This window comes from Eucyclogobius newberryi, unplaced genomic scaffold (assembly GCF_026437365.1).
Source record: "Eucyclogobius newberryi isolate DKJ021-1_F unplaced genomic scaffold, fEucNew1.0.hap1 SCAF_3, whole genome shotgun sequence".
Classification (NCBI taxonomy): Eukaryota; Metazoa; Chordata; class Actinopteri; order Gobiiformes; family Gobiidae; genus Eucyclogobius; species Eucyclogobius newberryi.
The window spans coordinates 27,393,976-27,404,514 of record NW_027315945.1 but is presented as its reverse complement, the minus strand read 5'-3'; the positions used below and the strand labels follow the sequence as shown (position 1 = coordinate 27,404,514).

At 41.3% G+C, this 10,539-nt stretch overlaps 3 protein-coding genes across 4 annotated transcripts in view; all 3 read right to left on the bottom strand.

The window, feature by feature from the left end:
• Positions 1–1,497, bottom strand: part of hoxa9b (homeobox A9b) — a 1,597-nt gene extending 100 nt beyond the window's left edge. Inside the window, exons 1-2 of the mRNA XM_072460237.1 lie at positions 867–1,497; positions 1–505 (exon numbers count right to left, since the gene is read on the bottom strand). The exon at positions 1–505 is cut by the window's left edge and continues 100 nt beyond it. Coding sequence (XP_072316338.1) covers positions 267–505; positions 867–1,344 — 717 coding nt within the window. The 5' untranslated portion in view covers positions 1,345–1,497 and the 3' untranslated portion in view covers positions 1–266. The remainder of the gene's footprint in view (positions 506–866) is intronic.
• hoxa11b (homeobox A11b) overlaps positions 1–9,471 on the bottom strand; it is a 12,140-nt gene extending 2,669 nt beyond the window's left edge. Inside the window, exons 1-2 of one of the 2 annotated variants that reach the window (XR_011929041.1) lie at positions 8,753–9,471; positions 7,554–7,938 (exon numbers count right to left, since the gene is read on the bottom strand). Coding sequence is in view for 1 of the 2 variants with exons in the window: in XM_072460235.1 (XP_072316336.1) it covers positions 7,706–7,938; positions 8,753–9,350 (831 nt within the window). In the remaining variant the exon portion in view is untranslated. Of the gene's footprint in view, positions 1–7,420; positions 7,939–8,752 lie in introns of those variants that run through there. The other variant, XM_072460235.1, reaches the window with a different exon arrangement.
• On the bottom strand, positions 2,898–5,230 carry hoxa10b (homeobox A10b). The gene is made up of 2 exons (XM_072461358.1): positions 4,290–5,230; positions 2,898–3,503 (listed from the first exon to the last, which is right to left on the bottom strand). The coding sequence occupies exons 1-2, from the start codon at positions 5,050–5,052 to the stop codon at positions 3,229–3,231; spliced, it is 1,038 nt and encodes a 345-aa protein (XP_072317459.1). The 5' UTR covers positions 5,053–5,230; the 3' UTR covers positions 2,898–3,228.
• Positions 9,472–10,539: the final 1,068 nt, after the last annotated feature.

Here is a 10,539-nt window from a genome sequence, read left to right as displayed (position 1 = left end):
AACAATAAATTAACCGTTTCAATAGGTAGCTGGGTGACATTCAAGAGTTCAGGTAGTCTAGAGTCATGCAAACGACAAATTAAACCGATTTTGTGTGCGTCACAAAAAAACATTTACATTCGGACAAGACACCGCCCCTCACAAATACTGAACACGTAACAGACCATCCAGTGTGGCTTATGTAGCTTAAAATGTACAAGGATATCTAACATCATAAGTATTTAAACTCTTCTAACACTTGTTCCTTTTCCAGCAGTCCTGCAACATTAACTGTCTCTCCGCCGCTCTTTGTTGTCCTTCTTCATCTTCATCCTGCGGTTCTGAAACCAGATTTTCACCTGCCTTTCGGTCAAATTAAGCAGCCTGGCCACTTCATATCTACGGTCCCGGGGCAGGTACATGTTAAACAGAAACTCCTTTTCCAGTTCGAGAATTTGGTGTTTTGAATAAGGGCATCGTTTTTTCCTGGTGGGCTTTGCGTGGAGCCAGTTGGATACAGGGTTATCTATAGAGACAAAGGAACGTCACAAAACCACAAGTGAGATGCGGAGTGATCCCAATATTTTGCAAAACCTACCAAATCTGAAATATCATGTCATAGTATATGTATTTAGGTGAGGAACAACAGGCCATGCTTGACACCTTATACATTGTTGGGGGAAAACTGCATGCGTAATTCCTTGATTACGTGATGCGAAGGCTTAAAACGCGTAATTTCCAACAATAAAAGGCACAATCTTCCCTTTATGTATCACTACAGCATGTGTAAAACAAGTGTATGTCCCCAGACAGCCTACTCCCATGCCCCCCATGTGACCACCGCCTATAATACCCCACATATCTCCATCATTAACGCTTGGTCTTACTTGGGTCCAGGACCTTCTTCTCATGTGCTGGCGGGCTCTCACTTTCACACGATGGAATCTCCTTGAGCGTCGCCGCGCTCTCAATGTCAGACAACAGTGGAGCATGTGATTCCAGTGTAGTGCAGTCGCCGCTCGCTATGAATGGTTCGGGCTTGATCTCGTAATGCGCGGCAGTCGGTGGTAATCCCGTTAAACACAGGGACGCGGGCAGAGGCTCAAGAGTCCAGGGACGAGGGTACATTCCGTCGCTGTCCATCGCCCCAGCGCCGCCGCCCGTGCTGTACGCATGGTGGATGTATGTGGGCGCACTCGGGTTCCAAGAGCTAAAAAAAGACGTTTTGTTTTGTAAAAGACAAGACTCGGATCCGCCATATTCCCCGCTCACCAGTGGCTGCTCCACCCCTGATGCGGTTGACGGATACCTTGGTGCTATATCTTCCTGTGCGTCCACATAAAATCCAGTTCCCAGTGCCGACATTTCCAAACCAAGAAAGCAAAAAAAAAAATCCTCAATTGCATTTAATTCGTAAGAGAGAATCACAGAGAATGCATTCTTTGCTGCGCCAGCTGCAGCTCAATGCGTCCAATAAGTTGAACCTTGCCCAACATCGGATAGGGCGCCCCAAACACGTGACCGTGGGACAGAACAATAAATAATAAATCAGCCTGCTGCTGAACTAAATGGCCACCATTTTCCCCACCGTATTTTAATAGCAAATCCACTCGTATAGTTACTGGGGAATGTTTATTTTTATAAGCAATAAACAGTATGATTTTCTGTCAGAAACATCTTCTGTTAAATAAAATGTGATTTGTTTGTTAAACTATTAGACAAGCAATAAAACATCTACCTAAAATCGCATTAGCCGACTAAATAAACGACATTTATTTTATAGGCAAATTCTAAATGCTTTTCTACTGCTTGTTAATGCTTGTCTAATAAAACATATTTGATGTAAAGATGTGTTTGAGTCAGTTTTAAGTCCATATGTGGGCAGGCTCTGTGCTTTGAAGACACGGAGAGAGCGGAAAGTGGGCTCAAGTTATTTGGGTGCAATATAACCGTGCGTTTTATAACGGGCAATTGGGTTGTTTTTCTTCGGGTTACAACCTGGCTGTCCAAAGCTAAATATCTGCAATAAAGCTAATCCATTGTTTCCTTTCTTTTGGCGCAAGACAGACACATCCGGCATTTCCTGCGGCGACGCAACTGGCAAGCTGCAATGATCATAACCGAGGCCTTGTCTGCGCTTTTGCTATGCATTCTAGTGCTTCTGTCACTGCACGCACACTGCACAAACTCGCTAAATAAGGCTTGAATTATTTGGATACATCAAAATACTAAAAATTCTATGAATAAAAAAAAATGTACTCCACCAAAGAATCTATTCCAAGCGTAAATTAATAGACTGTATTACGCACAGATTTTACGCACGGATCTGCAACACATTTAACGACTATTTTATTATTTTATTGCCTAATTGACAGGGGACCATCTTTTGCATTGCGTCGAGTTTAACTGAGGCAATCAAGGCAGTTTCGTGTTGTGGGTGAAATTATTTAGCCCAACAACATGAGACTACCTAAACCACTCAACAGCCCGCTCTTCTTCTGTGGGACGCTTCTGTGGCCGTGGCACGCAATACTTGTATTTATGGATAGACTTATTATTTAAGACATTTAAGCATTATCAGTCAAATCATTCAAGTGGAAAATGTAATACATATGTGGAGGCAATTAGTCTACATATTTACACGTTTTTGTTTTGCTTTGTTTTATTAATAGCCTATATATATATATCAATTAGGCCAAAGAAAAAGAAGAAAAAGTAAGATAGACAAATAGGTATAACAAAGTTGAAATAAAAGAGTGTTTTATAAGATGATTACAATTATGCCATGTGATTCCACTTTTCACATCCGCGCCACAACTGATAAGAACCATGCAGTGTGATGCATCAAAGTGAATAAATATTAACCACACATACACTTATTCGGGAAGACTCAGAGAATGAAATATGAAACGTGCAAGAGCAGTGATGATTTTGTTTTTATTTGTTTAACCATCAGAAATGTGCAAATGATCAGCAGACATCTCAGGCTCTTCATACTAGGCTAAAAGCTGTCACATGAAGAAGACCAACATGTACTTAAGTGTAACAGATATTTGAAGTTCAACATGCAGTTTGTAGAATATACATTATGTACAACAAGTCTAAGCAGCCGTGGTCACATTCTTAAAAACACAACATGTACGCTATTTATAAATACACCACAAATAGAAACGAAAGAAACAGTTTCAAAAGAGCAACAATCAATAAGTTAGCATAAGGGTCCATATTCACATTTGGCGCGCACACGTCTCACGAGAAGCTGAAGTTAGTGGACAGCTCTCGGATTCTGTTCTCGCGGCTCATTTTTTTCAGTTTCATTCTTCTGTTTTGGAACCAGATTTTGACTTGCCTGTCAGTGAGGTGCACGCTGCGGCTGATCTCCAAACGACGCTCTCTAGTCAAGTACATGTTGAAGAGGAACTCCTTCTCCAGCTCCAGGGTCTGGTGCTTGGTGTAGGGGCAGCGCTTTTTGCGGCCGCTCTTTGCTGTGAGCCAGTTCGCAGTGCTCTCCGTTTTATCATCTCCTGTAATGGAACATTGTAGGGTTAGGTGGTGTTTAGGACAACAGGTGAAGGAAATCCCGTTAGCTCAGACACAAGCACATTTGCTTTGCTTTCATTTCCACTAACCTTGCGTATCAGAGCAGGCCTGTCTGAACATTTCCATAATATACATGTAATAGGCTGAAGATATAGGCTATGCCACGATATTACACTATAAAAATGTATAGCATCTGTTCAATAAAAGCAGCAGGAAAAATAATTACGTGCATTTAACTACTGACCTCCAGATAACCTTCAAAGGGTTTCTCTCACTTCCAAACAAACGCTCACCAAATTGACACATTCATTTGATATTAAGTCTATATTTCTTCTTTACATTGTACAGTTGCAGCCAACTGTATAGTCAGTATTAAAACACAAACTAGTTTGCAAAGTGTCGTCAGAGAAAACTGCTATATACAAAAGACAAATTGACTTCTTTCAAATATTCCCAAATACCAAAAAGAAATGTTTTAATTAACTGAAAGCCCAAACCAAACTAAACTAAACTAAAGTTAACGTAAGTAAAATGTTTGTGGGAAGTTTGAGATCATATGCTATATTTGTCCATGTTTTTTTATAATGTACAGTCTGCTGGTATTTTTGCAGTGTTTTATTTAAATGTATTTTTAACCAGATATATATTTTTAGTTATTTCCTTCATTTGAGATGCCACATTTAGCCCTGTGAAGGCGCAGCAGACATGAATTTTTGTTTTAGAACATAACGTTTCAGATTAGTCATCACTTCTAGCTCAATTCTGTTCACCTTTCGAGGGTTTTTCCGGGCTTTCCGTGGTGCTCTCATTAGGTTCTGGAGAGGATGAGACATCTGATGACGGGCGGCTGTCTTCGTCTCTGTCCGGGGCGCAAGGCGCCTCCTCGTGGCTTCTTTCTCCCACGCGCTCCGTGGACGCAGCAAGCTGTGGCTGGGAGACGCTCTGCGCCTCCAAACGAACAACTCTCTCTGGACTGCAGTGGTTCAGTCCAGACTGAGTATCGTGGTAAACTCTGGAGGAGGTGTACGGTGTCTGGGACAAGCGGAAGTAGCCGGGCACGGGTACGGTACTGCCTCCTGAATAGGAGATGTCATCCACCGTCGCTGCTTTGGAACATTTATCAGGCTCATAAAGGCAGTACGCACTCTCTTCTTTAATACTCGCTGAGAAAGAACACGGGGTCATATGCTGCACGGCGTGAGGCTGCTGCTGCTGTTCCACTCGGCACGAACGAGACTGCTCCAGCCATGTTTCCATCCCCTGAACATATGGCGAGGACGCGGGGATATGGGCTCCCGGATCGCTGCGCTTAGCGATCCCCGGGAAGCAGGAGCCCGCGCCGGACAGTCCATACGGGTACTCCGTCGCTGGTGGTAGATACACGCCGTTACTTTGGTAATAGGTGCCAGTCTCACTTCTCGCGTTGATTAAAGAATCCACAAAAAAGGGGTTTGCAGTCTGATTGTTGGGGCATGTCATCGTCGTAGTGGGATAATTTGACGGCGGGTGAAGAAAACCCTTCCTGGCTGACATTTCTTGTGCAAAACATTGCTGAATAATTACTGATACTCACGCTTCTCACTGTAGCGTGCAGCCAATTAAAACACCAGGCGACTACTGGCTCCACCCACCCCCCTCTGTCATAGATTAGCCAATATTTTAGGCTAAGTAAAAGAAGCCTAAACTGTGAGTGTGAGAGAGACATTGTGAAAAATGTCCAAACATCCCTTAGATTCAGGACGTCAGTGAGCCCGCACTTCATTGTACGTCTAAAAGGAGCCATCTCTGACAAGTCAGTTGTTGAAAGCTGTCCCCAGCAATTATGTCCAATACATAGTTTTATGAGCACTTTTACGGCACTGTAAAAGGTTCTTGAGGTGCCTCAGAGCAACTCATGGATGCATCAAACACTCAAAACCTCATAGACATATTTTACTTTTTTTTTGTTTTATCTTTAACTATTCTTACTATTTATTCAAGGAAATCCCGTTTTCTTCCTTTTCTTACATGGTGTGCACAGGGTTTAAAGTTTGGCCTCTGTCTGGTCAATGGTACACGTGCGTCAAATGATTATCCAACATTAAAAACACAAGGGCGCTGTTTTTGTGTGGTTTGTCATATAGTTGTTTTTGTGGAATTGTGGTCTATTTCCAAAACACAGCTCAGTTTATCTTCTTTTTCTAAAAAACAACTCAAAGACGCATAAGCTACATTGTGCAATTACTTTGTAAACATTAAACACACAGTTATAATATATGCATGTTCTGAAATATGTTATCAGTGTCACAACATACTGGAAGTGTTCAATAAAATATTGTGTCTTTGATTTCCATTTCAATTTAACCTCAACCAGCTATTCAAGATAGCGGATTTAGTCTGGAAAAAACAAGTTGAAGATGCTATTTAGTATCAACAATATAGGACCCAAAGAACTGTAATTAAGATTCAATAAAAAGCCAATAAGAATATATGTATATATATATATATATATATATATATATATATATATATATATATATATATATATATATATATATATATATACACACACACACACACACATACACACACACGCGCGCACACACACATACAGGCATTTATACAGGCCTGTATGAACAATAGTAAATATAAGTTCTAAATTGACAGAATTGACAGAAAACGTTTGGCACGTGCGTAAAGCCGTGCGTAAAAAGTTTAATATGTTTGTGCATCAAAGGTTTTGTATAGTTTAAACCACATCAATCTTGTGCATAATCAAAAGATACTTTTCGAGCGACAAATCAATGATAAAAATAAAAGTTTGTGATCCACAAAGCGACATAGAAAAGCTACTTAAACGTGGAATATAAGATGTTCCCAGGGCACATGACTCACGTCTAGAAACGTCCTGCTGTTGCCAAACTTATGTTACATTGCTCTGTTTACTCGATTTACTTTTGTCACGAACTCCTTTATGTCAAACCATAAAAAATAGCATTTAATGTCTTAATGTGGAGTCGGGGGGGGCGTTATATTCTAGTGCTGTTTAAAGCCCCTTTGAGTTTACCCACCTGAAAAAGAAGAATCCTGGTTGTCCGCAGACTTTGAGAAGGGACATCTTTCATATTTCAATTCACGGCAATGACATTGATCTGATGAGCGCCACCAAGTGGACAGATCTCCACGGCCTTTTACAGATAAAAGGATCTTCCGAGTGCAGCGATATTTGTTATTATATCAAATGACGCCAGAAACGCTGGAGTACAAGGTTTGAATCCTTCCCAGTCGTTGTTTTTCAGCCGCCTGGCCACAGTTAATAACCTTGGTCCCAGACGCTTTATTGCACTGCTCTCCAAATGCTCCAGACGACTTCGCGTTTTATGGCCATGTTACTGAAGCAACTGGGAGGATGTGCTGCAATCAAAGCGGAATTCTTAGGGTCTTCACACTGGACAGGATGCTCAGGACAAGGGAGAAGAAAGCCCTATTCAAGTCGTTTTTTGGGGAGCAGATAGCAGCGAATTATGTTACTATTGTACCCATTAACTGGACTTCCACTTGCAGCTTGACATACGAATCTTTAGCTCCAACCGGAAGGATTAAGATCAACTGTATCACATGCCAAAAAATGTATTACCCATCGGGTTGTAATTCAATAAAATAAGAAACCACACCATATGATATTAAAACTGAACAAAGTCTTTGTAGTGGATATCAACTATTACATTTTGTGGCTCGTGTTTCCACATGTGGTAATAAAGGCTATCACATATATTTGAGACGTGACACGCGCGTGCTGACACAATGAGCAAAATCTCGGTTTACACTTTCTAATTTATTTTAGACAGACACAAATCACTTAAAGAAAACTGTGTGGTTTATTATCTTTACATTTCGTTCAGTCAGATGTCATCTATTGTTAAAACGCACGAGGAAGAAAGAAACACACCAGCACATTTCAATAATCACATGTATTTTGTTCATATAACACAAAGAAATCACACTCAATAACAAAACAACAATAATAGTTTAGGCTATTATTGGAACAATCCAACCTAATAATAATAATAATAATAATAATAATAATAATAATAATAATAATAATAATAACAATAATAATAATAATAATAATAATAATAATAATAATAATAATAATAATGATAATATTCGTGACATTAAATCCAGGTAAAGTCAGTGCCCCTGCGGTTCATAGCAAAGGGTTCGTGGTGTAGTACTGTAGACGGTCTCTGTTAAGCTTCTTCTCTTTCATCCTGCGGTTCTGGAACCAGATCTTCACTTGTCGGTCCGTCAGGTTCAGCATCCGTGAAAGCTGCACGCGCTTTTCCTTGTTGATATAAACACTGAAGAAAAACTCTCTCTCCAATTCCCTGATCTGATACTTGGAATAAGGACATCTCTTTTTGCGCGTCTTGTGGCCACCTGAATAATACATAAATAGTTATAGCAAAAATGTCAATATGTGTTCTATAATTGTATAAACAGATATACAGGCTTTTATGGTGATCATAGTGTCGACTTTGGAGTTCAAGTCCTCCCCCTAAAATGATGTGAGGCCTGCACATTTTTGTAAACATAGACATGGACTCCGGACATGTTCCTTAAGCATTGAATGTCGGAAGTTGTGAAATTATATAAAAACCCATAAAATTGATTTTAGGGGGTGATTTGGACGTGGAGTATTGTTTCTCTTGTGCGTTTTGGGTTTCATTCTGGCATAAGGAGTCGTTGTTCTAGTGTGAGAAAAGGTCCTTCACGGAAATTTGTTGTTGTATTAAATCCCCGGCAATACATTCTGTAAATATTTGTTTTATGTAAGACGCAGGGTTTAAAGCTGAGCCCCAAGTCAGAATATACAATACACCATGCAATCTCAATCAAAATAAAATAAGAACCAGTGAAAGGGTTTGATTGAAGTGAGACACACAAACTAATACACTGTGTTAAATAGAATTTCATTATTCTTAATTGCCCCATTAACAAATTAACACATGCAAAATTAACTTTAAAAGCTTGTAAACTATGGCGAGTGAGAAAAGTGGAAATCAAGTTGGAAACATTGGCCTATACACTTCACGGCCAATTTCATTCCCAAGCACGTGATCTTGTCGTTTATGGCAATTTTTTGGTTGCAGGCAAAATGTGCAGGGCCTCCATAAACCATGGGCTTATAAAACAGCATATAAAAGCTTTAAGAGCAACGCGCAGGATCCCTCGCGAGCAGAAGAATACTGACCGCTGCCTTTGCTCTGTTTGTCGTCGCTGTGACCGGACACAGACCGTGGACTGTCCGCTGACGTCTCCGAGCCAATGGCTGAAGCGGGGCTCGTGGCTTTCTCCCGCTGTTGCTCTCTATCTACGTCTCCCTGCGCCGTGGCTGTTGCGCCCGGTGTGTGGTGCGTTGTGCTTGTGTGCCCCTGCCCATACGCCGTCTCAAAAAATTGGTCAAAAGCTTGTGGCAAGACCCCGTTCCTCCCAACACTCGCGTAAAATCCCGGCGTGGGGTTGGAGTTGACACCGGCGCCGTTTTTGACCAAGAGTTCCGTCCCCCGTGACACAGAACTCGCCCAGCCGTCTCTGTGCACCGCGTCCTCCGCGTAGCAGTGAGCCAGGCCGCCTCTGCTGTGCCACTTGCCGGACGCGTCAATGCCATAGTCCCTGAACGCAACATCTCGCACGGACGGGACCTGTGGCAAAGGAGACGACTGGTACGAGTAGGAGACTGGACAAGGCGACTGACCCTGGCTCAAGTAGTGAGGAATCCCCGAGAAGTCGTAGTAAGTGCAGCTGGGAAGATACATGTTTGAGCCAGAAAGACGCTCGTCAAAATCCATAGTGCGCGCTTTGAACCGTCTGGATCATAATAATAATAATAATAATCCTCTCATAGCTCCACCGCGTGGTGCTGCGCCTCAGTCACTTTGAGGCAGAGCCCTCAACTCAAGTCCTTAGACGTACAAGCTGACGTGGGAATCCATCCAGTCCTGAGGGCCAAAGCCATGTGACCACTGGCACAAGTGACAGCGAGCATACGCCTCAGTGTGTACACTTCATGAGTCAATGAGTTTAGAACGCAGAGCTCAAACTGCACAAGAAGGAAAAATGGACAACTCTTGGATGGAGTATAAATAGTATATTTGTTCCCGCCATATTTAAAACAGCCTTCCGTGCACAATATGAACACAACAGGACACACACACAAACAAACACAACATGTTTTCAGCATCTGTTTTGACAAGAGCATCATGAGAAGGTCAATGTGATCAAAACAGGTTAAACATTTCTGAATATTGTTGAATTATGTCTTTGTGCACGAGCAGTTGGAAATTCTTATGCGTAAAACGTGCTTTTTTCGTGCATTTTTCATCATTTCATTTAAATGTTTTCTTCTTTCCAAATTCTAGACCCAATATTGGATTTGTGTACATTCTGGATTGTTTTTTGGAATCGCTGGAGCCTTTATTTTCAAACTGCTCTGGCTAAAAATAAACTGGTCGAAGGCTTAAGAGGAGGCCTAATGTGAGTGAAGCTACAATTATATCAGGCGTCACCCGAGGTCTATATGAAGAGCAGCAGCTCCTATGCATTTATTTATATTTATTGTAAAGGTTTAACTTTTGCATTGACTCTAGACTATGCCAGCCACAGTCCGCATAAATGTACCGTATAAACTTAATATCGTTGTGCGAGTGCACAAATGTGGAATTAATGCAACAATGAGACGTGCGTAGAGGCATAACTTTGCGGTACCGCCAGGCGCATACAGTGTTAACACGCAGCTGTAGTTTAAAGACTATGGATAATAAATACTGCGGCTGTTGTTCAGTCAATGGCCCGGGCTTTGTCTGCTGCATCCGGCATAAACCTTTGGCACGGCCTTTTCCCACAACACACACTTTATTTCATATGAAACAACGAGTACCATTCAATTTGTAATTTATTTAAATAGCAAAAAAAAGGCAAAAATACTCCAAAATAAAGACAATAAAATACAACGAAAAATAATAATTGTTTATGAATTAC

What these genes read in the sequence shown, in the direction of transcription:
- hoxa10b (XM_072461358.1), bottom strand. Translation starts at nt 5,052, where the DNA reads ATGTCAGCCAGGAAGGGTTTTCTTCACCCGCCGTCAAATTATCCCACT. An exon ending in CCCGGAAAAACCCTCGAAAG is followed by an intron (nt 3,504 to 4,289) that starts GTGAACAGAATT and finishes GTTCCATTACAG; the next exon opens with GAGATGATAAAACGGAGAGC.